We start from the raw sequence: 19,363 nt of genomic DNA, 5'->3' as shown, positions 1-19,363 counted from the left end.
AGGCAATGATCCACAACCCGCTGCACTCCCCGACGACACATCCAATGTGGCCTGTCCACAGATTCACCTTTTGTCCTCCAGTGTCTGTGACTGCCAGTTATCTTCGTCTACAAAAAGCTGAGAAGGCACAGGAGGTGGAAAGGAGACGTGTGCAATTACAGCTTCTGTGATAGGATACATGCAGCCTTGAAGAGTAATAAAGAGGGAGGACAGTGAAACCTAAGGCAGGGCAGCAAGGCTGATGGCCTCAAAGTGACTCCAGCTGCACAGAGTAGAAACAGCGAATGCAAGGCAACCTACCTGACAAATGAACAGGAGTATGCCCAGGTGTAAGCTGAGAATTGCATGAGGCTTGGCCAGAAAAAGATCGAGCCTGTTCTCCCTAGATAACCAGACTTCTTCCTCTTCTTCTGTTTTGATTAAAAGGACCAGAACTCTTCTTCCTTTTTATCCTGTAGGATAATCTACAGGAATGTGAGAAGGGTGCCTGAGTTGCATTTTATGGTTTGTTTTCCCCCCCACAGTCTTGTTTCCTTAAGCCTTGACAAATAAATGTCTTCCTATCTGATGGTTTGGCTTATCTGGTGTTGGGAGGAACAAGGTGAATCAGGATAAAACCTGCAGGTTGGGAGTGCACTGATCCCACCTTCAGGTCATCCCTAGAGACCCCAGGTGCACAAGGTAAGGCACCTGCTACAGGGGAGAGCAGGAACACACGGTGCCAGACTGCAAAGAATCAGTGCAGCAACTTGTGTCCTAGCTGTCATCTTCTGGGGACATCTTTCTCACACTCAGCACAAAATCCAGGCTGCACAAAGAGCTCCCTCCCTCTGTGACAGGTCTCAAGCCCCGTCACGGTGACAACAGCAATAGGTCTGGATGCACTGGTTAGGGCTACACCGAGCATGTTCATATAGGAAGGTGTGGGCTAGGAAACAGCTGGGAAAAGTGGTTTAGAGGAAGCGTGACGCTATGGAGATATGGCACAGAGCTGGGATGCTGGTAATAAGGAGCCCAGCAACTTGCCTGGTGTCTTCTTGTACAGACACAGATAATACACTTGGCTGAAGGAATTCCCCCATTCCCTTCTGCAGGGTAGAAAAGATACTTTGTTGGTTGTTCTCAAACTTCCTGCGAGACAACATGGGTTGACTGTGCCATAAATCCACTACTCAAGGAGTAAATGCTTCCTCACTCCCTGGTCCTGTATGATCTGGGATGCCAAGACCATAGAATTCATCTCATCTTGCTTTGTTCTTTCCTTGTGCAAAAGCCATTTCTGTGCCCAGCCTGGCCCTGCACTTGCTGCTTCAGTACCTTTTGTGATGGGAGAAACAAAACCATGGGCAATAACTGAGAGGAGGATTCACCAGAGGTTTATACAACAGCAGAATGTGCTTTTTTTTATTTGTTGTTTTTTGGTTTTTTTTTTTTCTTTCTGTTGTTTTGTTCTTTGTTTCCTTCTGGATAATCCCTGATGTTCACTTCACTTTCTTGGCAAGCAGTCAACTGTCATCTTCGCGACTTGGATCTCTTCTGCAAGCTGCAATAGCTGATTTAAAACCATGCTCTTGCACCCTTGCTTGCACTACTTTTGTGTTCCTTGGTATCTACAACATAGAACTGCAACATGCTGTAGATCTGCCCAAGCACCATACATCACAACCCCCTGAACTCTTCAAGACCACTTCAGCCTTTTCCTGACCCAAATTAACATCGTTGCTAATTCCGTCTCATCACTGCCTGCACACTTTTCCAGACTATTGCTGAAAATGCTGAAAGCATGAGTCCTGGCACATCCTCCTGAGCACAGCCATCACTGGCACATGGGGGAACATCCAGTGCTGACGGGGTCCCTCAAAGCCCTGCTGCAGGAGGGCACACTGGGTCTCACCCCTCTACCAAGGGGTCTCAAGCCAGAGCTGAGGATGTTCCTCACTGAGGAGATCCCTCACTGGAGATGTCAGTCATTGGATTGGTCAGTACTCCATCACTGGAGATGTCCCTCACTGGAGGTGGGGCTCTTTGAGCTCAGCACTGTGAGAGGACACCCACAGCTGGAGAAGTCTCTTGTGTCATTGCTGAGGGTGTCCCACACCCCATCACCGATGATCTCCCTCACTTCTTTCACTGCGGACATCCATCACCCTATTGTTGAGGAGAAAGCTGAGGGAAGCCCTCCACCCCATCACTGAGGGAATCTCATAGCTGACGATGTCTCAGCCCCTCTCTGAGAGGGTCCCTCAGTCCAGCACTGAGGGAATCCCATAGCTGAAACGTCTCGCCCCACAGCTACGCACACCCCTCAGCTCTCCCCGAGGGGCCCCTCACGCCCTCAGCAGAGGCGCCAGAGGGACGTACGGGGTCTCCCGCCCCCCCTCGCAGGGGCCGGGCCGCGCGCCCCACTCAGGTGCCCGCGGCGCAGGGGGGGCGGGGTAGCCCCCTCCTCCGTCCCGGCAGGATCACGGGTTCGAGTCCCGGTGCAGGGGCGGCGGCGGCGCGGCTCACCTGTCCGGGCCGGGCGGCGGCAGACTTTGCCTCCAGCCTCTATAAAAGGTAACGGCGGCGTCGAGTCAGGGCTGCCTCCTCCCCCCTCCTGTTCCCATGTATGTGCGGCAGTCTCGACCAGCAGGCAGCCACGGGCCGTCCCGCACGCCGCACTTGCTAGAAATGAACCGCACCGCGCTGCGGATCTGCGTCCTGCTGCTGGCCGGGCTGGGCCGAACCGCCGCCGGGCAGGAGCACGACCACAACGACGAGAACGCCCCGCACTCCCAGGAGAGAGGTGAGGGGAAGTGGCTGGGCTGCACAGCGCTGGCTGTGGGGTGCGCAGTGCGCGGGGCACCCCGACGGACGGAACAGCCCCCCTCCCCCGATGGGGGCTTTGGGATCGCCGAGGCGCTGAGCAGTGCCGTGCACGGGGCTCTCCAGTGCCGGCTTCGGGTTATCCCGATGCACGGAGCACCTTTGTGCTCCTGTGCACGATTTTGGGGGTGCTCTCTCGCTGAGATTTGGGGCTGCAGTGCCACCCATTACGGAACCCCGCCTCCCCCCGCCCAGCACAGCCCCGCACGCCGCTGCCTTTGTCCCCGCTCCCGCCAACTCTTCGACCCCCGCGGGGTCCGCGTCCCCGCCCCGCGCGCAGCCTCGCATCCCGCTCCCGCCGGACAGCTCGCACCGCACTGCGGCTCTGGGCTCTCGGCCGCCCGCAGGGTCCGTGCAGCGGGGCAGGTGTGGGGCTGCACCACGGCGGGCGGTGGGATGGGGGAGCGTGGGAAGCGCGGGGCTGGGTGCTGTGGCGTGCCTCCCCTCACCCCACGCAGAGGGCTTTCAAGTTTTGGAGTCACTTTTGGGGGGTAGTGCTCAGACCCTGTGGTCTCGGTCGCTTTTTTCATTCCGGCATTCAGTAATGTTTGGAGATAGTGCGGTGCGTTTCTCACCCGCGGCTGAGCACAGCGCAGGGATGTCCCCGTCCCAGCGTTGCTTTCCCCGTGGGTTTGCTTTTCCGGGCTCACAGTGTGGCATCACTGTTCCCTGTGTCAAATACGGGGTGCTGCGAGCTGCTGCTGTTATTGCAACGATTCACATTTCTTACCGAGTTCTTGTTGGGCTGTGCGTGGGGTTTTGGGGACGCACTGCTCCTTGCCACAGAGATGGAGAAACTCCTCCACAGAGTGGGAGGGAGCCGGGTGACACCGTCTCCATGCGGCTGTGAGCCGGGTGGGATGTGGATGGGAAGAAGATGTGGGCGAGGAGCAGTAGCCAGCCCTCAGTGACAGTCCTGGTGCTGGGGCCGGGTCCCGTACACATTCCTGTCTCATTTTCCCCTTTCGGCTCCTGCATGGGGCCAGGCTGGCAGCATCCATTGCACTCTGTAGCCTTCCATAAGGCTTTCCATGAGATTTCCTAGCGTGGGAGCCTGAGGAACCTCTGGTGTCTTTGTAGTAGAGCAGCCTATCTGTTCTCTCCCTCTTATTCAGTCCTGTCCTGCTTTGTGTTCCCTGATGCTCTCTCTTCCTCCATCTGATCTCCCTCCTCTGTTGTAATCCCCTCATTCAACTCATTCCTCTGCTTCAAGCCTCAGTCTTTCCCCAGGATTTCCCCGTTTTTATCCCATCCCTTACACCCTAATGCCCTGTAAATATTTTCCCTTTCCCCCGGCACTCTTCAAGACTATTTGGGTTCACAGGCAGCAGAAACAGACCAGGGGCCATTCCTGCCCTGTGCCTCCCCCCACAAACTCTTGCTGCTCCATGGGATGCTGCCTGCCTTGTGGGGCCCCTCTGTTTCCCAGCAGCACAAAGAACAATTCCTGCAGCGACCTGAGCTCCGGTGCAGATTAAAGGCTGATCCCCATGGCTCGCTGTTGGCTGAAGTTAATAAACACAAAAGGGCTTTAATGCAGCCAGGATTGGTGCCCCGTGGGCAGTGCACACAGCAGTGGCTGGGGCTGCATGGCTGTGTGTCTGAGTGGGCAAAAAAGGGGCTGTGCTTGGGGAATCAAGCTGGGGTCTGATGCCTTACTGTCCATGGGGTGCAGTGGTTCTTTGCACGGTTTGTCAGGGAATGCTGGCTATCCTCTGGACCCTGTACTAGTCCTTGCCTCGGGAGCTGTCTGCAGGCAAGCATGAGCGTCCTGGCACAGTCTCTGTACCTTGGTCAGGTTATTATTTGCAGGGGACAAGGTGCTTGGATGTGTGGTACGCTGTGGACTTGCAGCTGTGCTGCTCACTGCTTTGAGACATGGTGTATCTGTGTGTCCTGATCCCTCCTGTTACAACCCACATTGCTCTGTTCTGTGGACTTACCCTCCATGTGAGGATGGAGGGCTACACTGAGCCCTCTCTTTTCTCTGGTATTGGCTCTTGCTCTATACAAACAGCGTTAGGTATGTAGTCCCTGGAGCCATGGGGATGTTTATGGGAGCAGCTTGCAACTTGCTGCTTTTCCCCACTGCTAGCAGCAGCTGTGCTGCTCGCAGTCCGCAGGACATGCAGAACAGTGCACTGCTAATGGCAGCGCCTGCCCCGACTCAGCGGGGAGGTGTTGTTGGATGGTGTTGGACGTCAGGAAGAAAGCAAGCTGACGGCAGCACTGGGATCCCAAGATGGAAAGAAGGAGAGGGAGTGAATACAAGGGGAAGAAAGTATTGAAAGGGGGAAGTGTTGCTGCTCTTGGGTGTGAAATACCCCCTGCTCAGGGGAGGGGTGGGCTTGGAGCAAGTAGGGAACAGAGGGACTCCACATGGCCAAGCAGGGTGTCTTTGTGCTGTCTGCAGTGGCAGCTGGCTCCTGCTGCTGCCCCTCTGTGCCCCACAGTATTTTGCTGAGACTCTCCTTGCTCACACCTCCCAGAATGTACACTGAAGCCCTATTGCAGCACTTTTTTCCTTACATGCACATTTTTGGGAGTACACTGCAGCCCCTGCCAGGGCTGAGCGCGCCCAGAGGCAGGGCAGGGCATGCAGGGAGCTGCAGCTGCGGCACCATCACCTCCGTTGTGGTGCATGGCAACAGTTCAGCAGCAATCAGAGAGAGAAGACGTGCTGCAGCGGGGAGCTGGGATGGAGGCTGGGATTGCATTTGGGCTGGGCAGGGCAGGGGGTTAATGTGCTTGCCGAAGGACTGTGGGATTGTGAATGCCCCCGTGTGGAAGGGATGAGAGTATTGCAGGGCTGAGAGCTGAACCACAATGCCAGGGGATGCCACCCTGCAGCACCAGGGCATGCACCAAGGGACCCAGCTCCATGGGGTGGGAGATGTTGCCTCAGTGCTTAGGATTGTATGCATGGGAGGTCTATGCTTTCTTCATAGGCTGAGCCGCAGAGGGAAGCAGGGAGCAGGATGCTGGGGCTGTCTGTGGCAGCTGAGGCATGTGCAGTGTGCCCAGGTACTGTATGCCAGCCCCGGGGTGCCACAAGTTACCTGTGCCAGAGCACAAGCCTTCTGCTGCAGCTGAGGAACCGTGCTTGAGAAACTGCTGGCGTATCTCCCACGGGTCTCAGCTCTGGTGCGAGTGCCCCTATTCATCCTTCTTGTTGATGCCTTGCTGTTCCCTTCTCATACACCTTTGAGAATGTCCCACACCTCGGTGAGTGGCTCCCTCGCATCACTCCTAAGCCTGCACAACAGCTTGGGTTAGAAGGAACATTAAAGCCTACCCAGCCCCAACCGCTGCCATGGGCTAGTTGCCCTCCACAAACTCAGGCTGCCCAGAGACCCATCCAGCCTGGCCTGGACTGCCCCTGGGGATGGGGCACCACAGCTTCTTTGGACTTCTCTGAAATGCCACCCGTGGTGCTGGAGAAGCCTTGAGAGCCGTCCTCATCCCTGTCCCCAAGCATCCTTCAGCTGTGGCCACCCGCTGCCTGGGGCTGGGAGGAGGGCAGGATCCTGCTGGGCTTGGGGCTTGTGCCGATTGCCTGGGCCTGGGAAAGTGTGCCTTTTCCTTTCTCACCATGAGATGGAATCTGCTCCTATTAATAGCAAGTCAATGGCTGTTGTCAGGGGGGCAATGGGGACCAACATGGTGGCTCTCCTGCCTCCCAGCCATCCTGGTAGGCACTCACCCTAATGAGGGATAGAGGTATGGAGCTGGATGGTGCTTACAGGATCTGATGGGGGCACAGTGGGAGCAGCTGGAAGAGCATAACTGGTGCTATTGAGTGATGGGAGCGATATCTGTGAATTATTTTCCACTATAATGATAATAACCAAGCATCAACTCAGGAGTTTTCTCTCTGCATGGAGGAGGCAGTGCCCTTTGGGAGCATTTCTGGTTCTGGTGAAGGAGGAGGAGGAGAACAAGCAGGCAAATGCTGGGAGAGCACTGAGGCAGAGGGTGCATGGCTGCCGTAGGACCAGGAGTGCTGCATGGCAGAGGTGTGTTTGCAGCCAATCTTTCACTTCCATTCATGCTCTCTTTTTCTTTTTTTTTTTATTCTCAAGGTCCCAGTGACAGCCATTGGAGTTATGAAGGTAAATACCCTGCAGTTGCTCCTACTTTCGCCACCACCATCAGACCCTGGGCTCCAGCCAGTCCTGGTTAATGATTACCAGGCACACTCAGTGTCTCACCCTTCCCTCCCTGCACCATGCTGGTTCAGCAGTGACCGAGCCTGGGCCATTTGTGAGGCAGCAGTGGGATCCCCTGTGCCTCAGTGTGGGGGTCTCTGGGGTTTTGCCTCCCCAGGCAGGCACAGGCCCGTCCCATGCCATTCTCACTGACAGGCTGTACTGGGACTTTGCCCGAGGATCACCTTGTGTCCTTGCACCGTCTCCTAGAGCAGGGTGTGCAGGGGGACGACGCTGGCTTGCGGTGGCCCAAGGCAGAAGCTGCAGATGGTGGCACCGTGCTCACAGGGGGCCGTGCCTGCCAGCAGTGAGTGTGATGAGCTGCAGAGCTCCCCTGCCTGCCAAGTCCACTTGTAAATGATATTCTCACGCTCTTCCCAAACACCCCTAAAATAGACTTTCCTGGCAGCTCACCATGCTCAGAACCCTTTCATGATGCAGCCACAAGCGGTCATATGGCAGCATAGAATCATGGAATCATTAAAGGTTGGAAAAGATCTCAAAGATCATCAAGTCCAACCGCCAACCCACCACTACCATGCCCATAGAGCTGCTCATGAGCTGACTTGGTAGAAACCTACCCTTTGTGCGTGGTGCACGGCCCATCTCTTCTCCTGCACCCACCAAACCCCCAGGTCCTGTCCCTGCCTGCTCTCACCTCTGCCCTTTCTCCATGCCAGATCCAGGGCAGTGGGCCAAGCACTTCCCAGAGTGTGCAGGCAACATGCAATCTCCCATCAACATCAACACGGAGACGACCATCTTCAGCCCCCAGCTGCGACCCATCCAGCTCTCCGGCTACAGCCTGCCTGCCAGCCAGATGCTAGAAATGAAGAACAATGGGCACACAGGTGGGTGGGGGAGCTCGCTATTCACTGTGTTGGGTGTTGGCTTCAGGAATTTATTGTAATTCGTGTTTCCTTTAGAAATTTGTTCCTAATGCAGGTTTGCAGCCATTGGTTCCTTTCCTACATGGCACTTTTTTCAAAGGAGAAATCATGGCCTTGTGTGAATTAGCCTCCATGGTACCGCCTCTCTTGTAGGACACTCTTCTTGAAGTCTATACTTTGAGATGCTATCTGAGGATCTTAAGACACTTTTAAAAGGCTTCTGCAGTTTTAGAAGGGCTTTTTTCTCTCTATCTAGCATGGTGAGACTGATAGTAAAATAATGTGAACAGATTCTGTCCCAGCTTTCCAGAAACCTCATCAGCTCCTCCCTGCAGCAGTGGATCCTGGCTGCCACCAGCTCCTTCCAAAAGCACTTCCAGCCCTGTGCATGCTGCTCAGAGTGGGACCTGCTGGTAGTGATGGCAGCTGAAGAACTCTCTGAGGCTGCAGCAGGATAGCTCCATGCCCTTGCCCGTGGGAGCTGATCCCTGCGTGCTGCAAACCCAACAAGTCAGACTTGCTGCGCACGGCATGCCCAGCACTCTATTTTATAGCCTCTTGCCCTAGCTGCCTGCATAGCTCAACGGTCTGAGGTCAGTGGTTGCTATTTTAGGCACCCTGGCATCTGGTGCTGTTTGGTGTTCACAGAAACACTTGTAGCATTTTCAACCAGAGGGGCCAGGGCTGAGGTAGTTTTTCATGTGCTGACCTCTGTGATCACTCAGGAAAAATAGAACAAAGTGAAAAGTTGCAAGTCAGCTAGGACAGCTCTACAGTTACTCCTTACACAATGTATATGTTGAAAATGACTCAGATGAATGCTAGGAAAGCACCAAGTTAGATATACAATAGAAACATGGGAGGGTATAAATGCACAGGGAGGAAGGAGTGTATTTGAGTTCTGTATCTCTGTGCCTGGTGGCGCAGGAGAGGACAGATGACTCATCACAAACCTGTGCCCTAGTGATGTGATTGAAACACTTCACCTATAAGGATGGGACAGAATCACCAAAGTTGGAAAAGATCATCCAGTCCAACCATCCACAGCCTCTCCCAGGGATACTCATGATGTTGGTGCTTGTCCCCCCCGTAGCTCAGCCCTTAGGTTATCTACAGCACTGTTCTGCTCGCCAGGTATCTGGAGCTCAACTTTGCCCTAAACCACACCTAAAGGTAAAGGCAAAACCAAATACATGTGCCCTGTGTCCAAACTAACTCTGCTCTAACTCTGCAGATTTCATGTGACGCCAGCCCCAGTGCTGGCCAGGCCTGCAGGCTGCTCTGTTTGATGCAGCAGTGATGCAGCTCTACGCTCCTTTAGGTGTACATCACTGCCAATCCCCTTATCCTCTATCCACAGCCTCTTTGTGTTATTCCCACATAGCGAATACAGCTATTCACTGGGTGTTCTGCAGGCTGAACCTTGCTTCATAGCACGGCTCTACCCGTTGCCCTACCCTCAACCTCGTTTAAGATCCAAAGCCACTTTGTTTGTTGTCACCAACCTCCCCCAGCCCAAGGTGACTCCTTCCCTTCAGCCATTCTGCCTTACCAACTGCACTCTCCCTCCTTCTGCAGTGGTCCTGAAGCTGCCTGAGTCCTTGGCCATCACGGGTGGCTACGCACAGCAGTACCGTGCCGTGCAGCTGCACCTGCACTGGGGCTCGCCTTCGAATCCTGGCTCCGAGCACACCGTTGACCACAAGCGCTTTGCTGGGGAGGTGAGGAGTGTTCTGTCCTGCTGCTGGGCTGGTGGCACAGGACCGTGAGCTGCACACAGCCAGCTCGGGCTGATCTCATCCCTTCTGGTACAGCTGCTGTCCTCCAGGGCGGGTTGTCTGCCCATGTTCAGGGCAGCTCTTGGTGCTCACTGCTATGGCACCTTTATCCCACTTCACCAGCAATGTCCCCCAAGCAGGAGCTGCATCTCTCCCCCAGAATATATTCTGTCCAAGGAAGTGAGCACCATCCAGGGGTGCCCATCCCACACTGGGGCTGTGTTTCCTTTCAGCTCCACGTGGTCCATTACAACACCAAGTACGAGAACTTCAAGGCAGCCCTAACTCAACCGGATGGGATGGCAGTGCTGGGGGTCTTCCTGGAGGTGAGCAGTCCTTGAGCAAGGAGGGGAAGGAAGAACAACATGATCTAGAGGATGGAGAAGGGGACAGAAGGACATGAGGCCCTTTGCCAGCAGCCATTCCTTCCATCACTGCTCTGTTGCAGGTTGGGCCAAGGGAGAACCCATATTACCAGCAGATACTCGAGCACCTGCATAGCATCCAAGGAGAAGGTAATGCCCTGCTGGCACTGCAGAGGAAGGCTGTAGCAGCTGTTGGCTCTGTGCACAGGAGAAGCTTGCACAGCAGCAGTTCACCGCTGCCCCATTTCTCCTCACAGATGATGAAGTCCTTGTGCCCGGGTTCAACATCGCTGGCCTGCTGCCTGACAACCTGCACCTCTACTTCCACTACAATGGGTCCCTGACCACCCCACCCTGCCATGAATCCATCAAGTGGACTGTCTTCAACCAGACGGTGATGCTCTCCAAGGAACAGGTCTGTTGGCCATGTGCATGCTGGATCTTGGCTCCCCAGGGCATCCCGCATCCCACCCCACTCACACTGCTTTCCTCGCAGATGTCCATACTGGTGAGCAGCCTGCACACAGATGACCACCGCCTCCTCATGAACAACTTTCGGCAGGACCAGAGCCTGCACAGGAGATGGGTGCTGGCAAGCTTTGAGCCCAGCTCCTCCCGGGAGAGGCAGGTGCCTGCAGGTAAGGAGTGCGTGAGCATCCTGGGGGGGGAGGAGTGATGCTTCAGAGCTCTGCTTCTCTTGGTGAAAGGTTTGTGCATGGGTTGGCCCTGCTCCTGTCCTTAGTTTGTCCTCAGAGCACTTCCTAGCACTGGTGGTTTCCAGCTATGACTCGAAATTCCTGTTTGCCCTCAGGTGTGACTATCTCTGCATCACTAAATCCATGCCATTCTCAGTTCTCTGAACTCACTCAGGGTTTTATTTTTTTGCTGTCCAACATCCTGTTCCCTCTCCCTTTGGGCGGCGTTTCCGATGCCCTGTGTCACACTGAGTAACAGCACCAAGGCCTGGGGCAGTGCTGGGGCTTCCCCTGGCCATGGGCTCCCATCACTGCAGTGCCCGGGCAGCACCATGGGAACGCTTCACTGAAGTCTAGCAGATAAAATCTGCCGCATTTTCTTTGTCTAGAATCTCACTTATCAAAGAAGGATATCGGGTTAGGCTGGCATTGCTCTATCTTTGGTAAACCTGTTGGCTGCTTTATCGTGTTCACCATTTATTTCCAAGCCTCTTGACACTTTCTGCAGAAGCTGCTCCCTGGCATTGTAGAGGTGGGGGTGGAGGTGCAAACACTGCTTTTTTTCTCTTATTTGCTATTTCTATCAAAGCCCTGAGCTCATACAAAGCCCTTGTCCCCAAGCAGCAGTGGCATTGCTGTTGTCGTGGTGGTGGCTTCCCTGAACCATGGGACACTGCCACCGATAGTGCCAGCCGGCACCACACAGAGAGGCACAGAGGCGATAATGCAGCTGTGTGCAAGCAGCACCATTGTGCTGGGTAAATATTTGCCTGGCACAGCCCCGGCCCAGCATTTAGGGCATGGACATGCACTGGCCATCCTATGCAGGGAGCAACGTGAGCAGCCTGGCTCTAGGGCCAACCTCTTGTCACTTCTGGAAGAACCCATAATTGTGTTCCCCTCGCCTCTGGGCACCCCCTGACTGTGATGTGTCTCTTTCAGGTGATGGCACCTCAGCAACAGCAGGTAGGGGAGATGCCGGGGATGCAAAAGGGATTGGGGTGCCTGGTGGGGATGGGGTTTCTGGCAGCCTTGTGCTGCGCTGAGGGGCAAAAAGCCAGGGGGGATACTCTAGATCCACCCTGGTGTCCCTGCAGCATGCTCTCACACTAGTTCTTGTTTCTCAGCAGGACACACCAGCTCATTTCATGCAGGTAAGCATGCTGGCTGCTGGCTTTCTGTTGGCTGCCACCAGCCTGGCACCATTCCCCCCCCCAACCAACCTTGTATCATTTTTGGGCTCAGGAGATGTGCTGGCTGTGCTTTTTGGAGTGCTCTTTGCCATCACAATGCTGGCTTTCCTGCTCTACGTCTACAAGAACCGCAGCCAGAATGCACGGTAAGTGATGGGAACACCAGCAATGGGCAGCAGTCCTCCCCAGGGATAGCAGCACCCACTGCAGGACAGCTGTTAGCAGGGCCCCCTCTTGCTCTAACCTATCCTCTTCCTTCCTGCTCCAGGCTGGACTCACCCACTAAATCCAAGGTCATCTACACAGCAGCCACAGCCGAGAACACCGCCTAAGCCACTCCCACTGAGCTGCAGGAGGACCTCCAGTAGCTGCATGGACTGTTCACCTGGGACAGCACCTAGCCTAAGGGGATATTTTTGTTACAAAAAGGATAAAACCATTAAAAAAAAAACAAAACAACTACGATAAAAGCTTTTTGCTCTGCCAGCCACCTCTTGCAGAGGAAGCATCAGCCTCCATCCGTGCATACGGCAGAGCTCCAGAGCAAGCAGTGCAGGGCTCCTTGCACAGTCCCACCCTGCCCTACATCGCTCTGGGACTTCTTCCTCCTCTTATTTGTGCAGAGTGTTGGAAAAATATCACAGCGCCGTGAAGAAATGCAGAGGTGACGGTGGCAGACCCACCACTCCTGGCTAACCCCCGCCCTGCTCCCCTCTGCAGCTGGAGCCAAGAGCAACAGGCTGGGCATGGAGCAGGAGGAAGCCTGTGAGCAGCCTCCACCCCAGTGCATCAGTCAGAGCTCTATACAGGAGCAGGAGGAAGGATGCTTGCATGGCCAGCACACAACTTTTGCTCACCTCTGGTGCTTCTTTTATTGGTACAAAAGCCCACTGTGGACAAAACCGCCTCTCAGCCCTGAGCCCATTGGCAGTCCTCCCTGTCCTGTAGCAGGTTAACAGGGGGGTAGCTGCCTTAAAATCCCCTTTTGACTCAGTGAGAGGGCAGTGATCCCCAGAACAGCCCCAAGCCCCCCTCCCCAGGCGGTGCCAGCACCAGCTGCCGCCCACCGCTCACCCCAAGCCCTTGACTGCACGTCCACCAACAATGGTGGATGCATTCTGCCCCCATTCCTCCACATCATCCCCTAACCTTGCCATGCCAACCCCCATCTGCCCACCCTGGGATGCTCACTACAGTTCAGTGCTGGGGCTGCATCTCCCAGTACAGCAAGTCGAGATGGAGAAAGTAGCACCAAGCATTCAGTCCTGGCCCCAGCAGCACCTCACAAAGCCAATTCCCAGGAGAGGAGGAGACATTGTGTCCCCTGTAGGCACAGGGGACTGCAGGACATCTTCTGTACCAGGGGGAAAAGTGAGGGGGCTTCCTGGGCTTGGGCTTCCAGCAGTCCAAGGAAGTACTTCCCAGGTGATAGCTCAGGGCCAACAGAGCTGAGTCCCCCAGACTGAGTTGTCCCCAGAGGGGCAGAGGAGCAAGCCGGTCACAGCACCGCTGCTGCAGCCGGATGGCAGCATCTGTCCCTGCTGGGGCTGGCCAGGGTCCCCCGTTCCAGGAGAAAATGTATTGCAGAAAAGGCGATGGCCAACCTTGCCGCTGACAGGGGAGGGCAGGGGCAGCTGGGGATGGGAACGTCTGCAGGGCCTCAGGATGCTGGCTGGGGGCTAGCTCCACTCTGTGCACCTGCAGGAAGCAAGGGGTCAGTTTTTACCAATTAACTTCCTCAGAGAGGCAACAACCCAAACCCTGGAGTCTCTTCCTTTTAGCTATCACCTTGCTTCAGTCTCCAAGACACCCTGCCCCACCTCAAGACACAGTAACCAAAGAAAACTCCATTTGGGTGACTTACAGAGCAGGAAGCGGCGCAGGTTCTGGACAGAGCCCCCCGACAGCATATATGCCCAGACAGCAGCAATGGCCATCAGCACATAGGAGGGCACCAGGCTGCCTACATACAGCGGGTTGCAAAATGTCTGCAGAGAGGAGAAAGGGAAAGGGTGAGCAGGATCTCTCATGGCCTAATTGTCACACACAGCCACAGTGTCCCCCTCTTAGTTCGCCCCAGCACTCTGGGGAGTGGCTGGAACAGGATGGGGACAGAGCAGCATCACTCATGGTTCCAGGGGTAGGAAACTAGCTCCAGGGTTTGGTTAGTGATGGGCACAGCCCATGGGGAACTCCTAGTAGGGAGTTATGATCTCTACGTGCTTTGCTGGTGCACATCTAGTGAGGATGTATCAAGCTGTAGCCCAATATGTAGTATGAATTTAGCATAGCACAGTAGCAGGAGTAGCTGCTCCTCCACAGGCACAGGCACCAGCATACCCCACAGCCACCCCTAGTGGCAGCACTGAGCTCTGCTCCCGGCTACTTACCGACCCTGAAACAGCCAAGTGCATGACAACGACGGCCACGACCTCCCACCAGTGTCGGTTCTCACAGCCATGGAAAAAGAGGATGCCCCAGAAGGTGTGCAGGAAGATCAGCACCATGGTCATGAAGGCTGCCGGGACAACAGTGGGGAGGTAATGGAGATTCAGTAATGCTGCAAGGTCAGGGCTGGACAAGGTCACAGGGGACTACAACACCACAGACTGGGGCTGCAAGTGGCTATGATACAGCTATGTGTCTGCCACCCCTGTGATGAAGGCTCAGGGCACAATCCTGTCCTCACCTGAGGTCAAGAAATAGAGCTGTGAGTCCCCATGGATGCCCACGGTGCCAGGTCCCAGAGCATCCGCCAGGAGGTTGATCATGGAGAAAGCACCGCTCATGAGTCCAAAGCCCACACCAGCCACTGCCAGGACACAGAGAGGCTGTGACACCCCAAGGACACAATCCCCCCCCCACCCAAGCACCTCCAAGACCCCAGGAGACCCAACCTCGTCTTCCCCATGCAGCACTCACCATATGCCATTTGCTGGATGGAGATGGGGGAGCAGCCGTCCTCGCTGAGGGCCACCAGCCCCTCGATGGCCTTCCTGCAGGGGACAGTGTGATGGGGCACCACATGGCACCCTGGATGGATGGGGCAAGGGACTGGGGACTGTCCTGCACCAGCCCACGCCTCTCATGAGTGTGAAAAAAGGGTACAGTTCTGCTGCTGGCAGGCACCTGGCCTTGTCCTAAATGACCCTGAGGTTGATTAATGAATCAACAGGCACTCTGCACGTTACTGAGAACCATTTAGGACTCTGCTGACAGCTCCTGGAGTGCTGACCGAGGGCAGCATGTGGCTGCCAAGCTGGCCGTCACTGCAACAAGCACCATGGGACCTCCTTGAATTTTTTTCCAGAGAGCAAGACAAGCACACACCAATGCTCAGACACCGGCTGGTGGGATGCTGCAGGCAGCAGCACCCCTGGTTGTGAACACAGTTCAGGCATCAAAGAGCTGAGATCTCAGGAGTTGTATTTTCTATGAGGTGGTGAAAAAATGCAAGGAAGTGCAGAGAAAAACACTGAAAGCTAGAAAAAAATCAATTTTGGGCAAAGAAACACAGAAAGCTAAGTGTCCTGAATGTCACTGTGCAGCCAGGAAGGCAGTGGTGCTGGCACTGCCGTGGCTCTGCAGGGCAAAGCACAGATCTCTGCTACCCTCTGCCTGCCTGCCGCAGTGCTGCCACAAGGAGCGGCATGAGCCCTCCTCCTCTTCCTCCTCCTCCTCCTTGCTGCTGCTGCAGACACCGCGGGGCTGGGCCCAGACTTTGCCCTGTCCAGGCAGGGGTGTGCCACCCACAGCAGCCTGGGCTGGGGGAAGGCAATCCTGCACTCACAACACTGCTCCAGATTGGGCAGACTGCAGTGCTGCGGAGCCTTAGAATCTCCTCCAGGCTCCTTCTGCTGATGCAGAGCTATTCCTGGGAAAGGGATGAGGCTTGCGACAAGGGCCGGTCCCTCACCCTTCTGCATCCTCCATGCAGCAAAGTGGGAACCTTCTTGTCTCTGGCATCCCACAGGCATTTGTATGAGCTGCAGGAGCACCACCCACTCCAGTCACAAGAAGGGCAGGCAGTGAGGATGCTACAGGAGCTTAAAATCACAGCCAACTCACACTGAGATCAGGAAGACACTACCACACAGTCAGCCTCCAGCCCTGCAGACCTGGGGCTGCTCTTCACTACGCAGACATCCTCCACCTTAACCCATCTCTGTGCGGCGATTTTGGCCGTAAGACCTTTTGCCTCATAAAACCCCCTGACTGGGACCCCGAGCAGCAGGATGATGTGGCACACAGGGTCAGAATGGCTTCTCCTGGCACCAGGCTCACCGACATTACGTGCCCCCAGCCCGGAGCCAGGCCAGAGCTGCCCTTACCTGAGGAGCTTGTAGTAGAGGAAGCGGAACGCCTCCTGCAGCAACACGGAGAACATCACCCCGAAGATCAGGAGCCCTTTCTGCAGCGGCTCATCACGTGGGTCGCTAGCCTTCACAGCAATGAACCAGATGAGGGAGGAGAGCAGCAGTGAGACTAGCCAGAAAAATGCCCTAGGGAGGTGGGAAACAGCAGCTGAGCTGTGTGGGCACCAGCACAGAGCCATGGTAGGGCTCAGTCCCTGCTGCAGGAGGGCTAGCACCAGTCCTGCAGTGCCGCTGGCTCCCATGCTCCTACAGACCCCGTCCCTGCCGTGCCACAGCTATAGTGGCACCAGTGCAGTGGTTGAGCAGACACTGGCACCAGTATGAGTAGTGGTACTGGTGGTGCTTTCATGCTCACAAGGTGCCCACCAGCACCCAGAATGGTGCTCAGGCACCTGAACCAGCACTAGTACTGTGCCAGCCCCCTGCATGCACTGCTGTCAGTGCCATAGTGGTGTCCAGGCACCAGATTGGTGCCCTGGCACCAAATTGGTGCTCCACCACTCCCACACTGGTAACGCTACAGTACTGGTGCCGTGACATCTCTGCACTGGTACCAGTGCCATACTGGTGCCTGAGCTCCCCGCAATGGTACCAGTCCCATACTGGAGTCCCAGTACCAGAGCCGGTACCACACCAGCGCCTCATGTCCCCCCCGGTACAGCTCCTATAGAGATGCCCCGATGTCACCGTACTGGTACCACCCCCACACCAGTGCCCTATGTCCCCCACCCCGGTACCACTCCCGTCCCGGTGCCACGATGCTCCCGCACCGGTACCAGTGCCACAGCACCGTACCGTGCCACGACATTCCCCAGCCCCGCACTGACCCCGCGATGAGGATGATGATGCGGAGGGGGTCGCGGGCGATGGTGAAGAGAAAGAGGCTGAACGCGGGCCCGAAGGCGATGAAGGTACACCCGAAAAAAACGGCGAGCGTCATGGCGGCGGGGCGCGTGGTACGGGGGTGGGGCTGCGGCGGGACGGGACGGGGCCCGACGGGGCCCGGCGGCGGCGGCGGCTGCTCCCGGCCCGCGCCCTTCCGGGGCCGCCTGACGTCACACGCCGCGGCGCACCGCCGCCCGGGCCGGAAGAGGCGGGCGAGCGGGGAGGGGGGAAAATGGGCGTGACCACCCGAGGGGGGCGTGGTTTGCGGGTGGGCGTGACTGGGTGCGGTCTGACTGCGGGGGCGGGGCGGAGCTTCGGCGTGGGAGGGGTCTGCGCTGTGGGCGGGGCCTGATGGAGGCGGGGCCTCCCGGGAAGGGGGGATGCCGTCATGGCGATGTGGGGTTGAGCTTTGGCGTGGCTGCCAGCGTGGGCGAGTGCAGTGCAGTGCTGCGGCTGGGGCAGAGCAAAACCGCACAACTGCACGGGCTGGGCGGAGAGTGGGAAGAGCAGCCGAGTGGTTTGGGGCTCAACACGAACTGACGTGAGTTCTTGTGGCCCAGAAAGCCAGCAGCATCTTGGGCTGTCAGCAGGGGGGGGCAGCAGGGAGATGGAGGTGCCTGTCCCCTCTGCTCTGCCGTGCTCTGCTCTACTCTCCTTTCATGAGGCCCCATCCGCAGTATTGCGTCCAGGGCGGGGGCCCCCGGCGCAGGAGGGATGCAGAGCTGCGGGAGCAGGTCCAGAGGAGGGCGCAGGGACAGTCACAGAATCGTGTGAGTTGGAAGGGATCTTTAAAGGTCATCCGGTCCAACTCCCGTGCAGTGACCAGGGACACCCGCAACAGCCATCAAGTGCTCAGAGCCCCCACTCTGACCTTGGGTGGCTCCAGAGATGGGGCATCCACCACCTCTCTGACTACCTGTGCCAGTGCCTCACCACCCTGAATATGAAAATCTTCCTTATATCCAATATAAATCTCCCTTCTTTCAGTTTGAAGCCATTTCTCCTATCCTATCACTACAGAGTCTGTCCTCTCTTAGACACAGGCAGGCCGCCCTCAGGTCTCGCTCAGCCTCCTCTTCCCCAGGCTGCACAGCCCCAGCTCTCAGCCCGTCCTCACAGGGAGCTGCTCCATCCTGACCATTCGTGCGGCCCTCCTCTGGACGCTCTCCAGCAGGCCCCCGTCTCTGCTGTGCTGAGCACTCCAGCTGTGGACGCAGCGCTCCAGGTGCGGTGTCACAGCGCAGAGCAGAGGGGCAGGATCCCCTCCCTCGCCCCGCTGGCCGCGCTGCTTTGGGTCTTGCAGTGAGTTTCTTATCCATCAAACAGTCCACCCATCAAATCCACATCTTTCCAATTTGGAAAGAGGGTTGTTGTGGAGAACTGTAATGGAGATGGAATACCTCTCCTATGAAGAAAGGCTGAGGGAGCTGGGAGCTATGAAGAAAGGCTGGGGATGTTCAGCCTGGAGAAGAGAAGGCCCCAGGGAGTCCTTATTGCAGCCTTCCAATGTTCATGAGTAGGGGAGTGACCAAACTTTTTGCATGGGCAGACAGTGATAAGAAAGAAGGAATGGCTTTAAACTAAAAGAGGAGGGATCCAGATTGGATGCTGGGGACATTTTTCATTGAGAGGGAGGTGAGGTGCTGCCACTGCTGCCCAGAGAGCTGTGGTGCCCCATGCCTGGACGTGCTCAAGTCCAGGTTGGAATGGGGCCCTGGGCAGCCTGAGCTGGTGGAGGCAACCAGCCCGTGGCAGGGCGGTGTGGCACGGATGTGGCTCCCAGCTGACTCTTGGCCAGCACCAGCCTCCTGGTGCTTCTCCTTCTTGAAGAAAAAAGGGGAGCAGAGGGTGAGCGAAAAGCAGAACTGGGGATCAGCTGGTGGTCATAGGCAGAGCATTACTCTGGGAGCAGCTTCCAGGCCCTTGCAGAAATTGAGAGTTTAGAGGTGAAGAAGAAGGATCTGGCATAGGGAAGTAAATGGTTAAATGGACCGACCCAATCCAGGAGGCTGGAATGGGGAAAATCACTGGGTGTGAAAGGGCTCTTTGTCCCAGCAGGAAGGGACGCCCAGAGACTGAGTGGTGGGGACGCACCCTGATAGGAAGTC

At 56.3% G+C, this 19,363-nt stretch overlaps 2 protein-coding genes across 3 annotated transcripts; one reads left to right on the top strand and one right to left on the bottom strand.

The window, feature by feature from the left end:
* Nucleotides 1-2,388: 2,388 nt before the first annotated feature.
* On the top strand, nucleotides 2,389-12,722 carry CA9 (carbonic anhydrase 9). 2 transcript variants are annotated; one of them, XM_048931854.1, is made up of 12 exons: nucleotides 2,389-2,785; nucleotides 6,948-6,977; nucleotides 7,754-7,924; nucleotides 9,542-9,684; nucleotides 9,975-10,067; nucleotides 10,190-10,256; nucleotides 10,364-10,521; nucleotides 10,603-10,744; nucleotides 11,744-11,767; nucleotides 11,932-11,955; nucleotides 12,047-12,140; nucleotides 12,263-12,722. In XM_048931854.1, the coding sequence occupies exons 1-12, from the start codon at nucleotides 2,605-2,607 to the stop codon at nucleotides 12,324-12,326; spliced, it is 1,191 nt and encodes a 396-aa protein (XP_048787811.1). In that variant the 5' UTR covers nucleotides 2,389-2,604; the 3' UTR covers nucleotides 12,327-12,722. The 2 variants fall into 2 exon arrangements, with proteins under 2 accessions (XP_048787811.1, XP_048787810.1); XM_048931853.1 differs by having other exon boundaries at nucleotides 11,929-11,955.
* A 119-nt stretch (nucleotides 12,723-12,841) lies between these two features.
* Nucleotides 12,842-17,412, bottom strand: LOC125687085 (gamma-secretase subunit Aph-1b-like). The gene is made up of 7 exons (XM_048931855.1): nucleotides 17,198-17,412; nucleotides 16,326-16,496; nucleotides 14,917-14,990; nucleotides 14,684-14,806; nucleotides 14,385-14,512; nucleotides 13,859-13,982; nucleotides 12,842-13,692 (listed from the first exon to the last, which is right to left on the bottom strand). Exons 1-7 carry the CDS (start codon nucleotides 17,308-17,310, stop codon nucleotides 13,655-13,657), a joined length of 771 nt encoding a protein of 256 aa, XP_048787812.1. The 5' UTR covers nucleotides 17,311-17,412; the 3' UTR covers nucleotides 12,842-13,654.
* Nucleotides 17,413-19,363: the final 1,951 nt, after the last annotated feature.

Source organism: Lagopus muta, chromosome Z (assembly GCF_023343835.1).
Source record: "Lagopus muta isolate bLagMut1 chromosome Z, bLagMut1 primary, whole genome shotgun sequence".
Lineage (NCBI taxonomy): Eukaryota > Metazoa > Chordata > Aves > Galliformes > Phasianidae > Lagopus > Lagopus muta.
The sequence above is the reverse complement of the archived record's forward strand: the minus strand, read 5'-3'. Positions and strand labels throughout refer to the sequence as shown.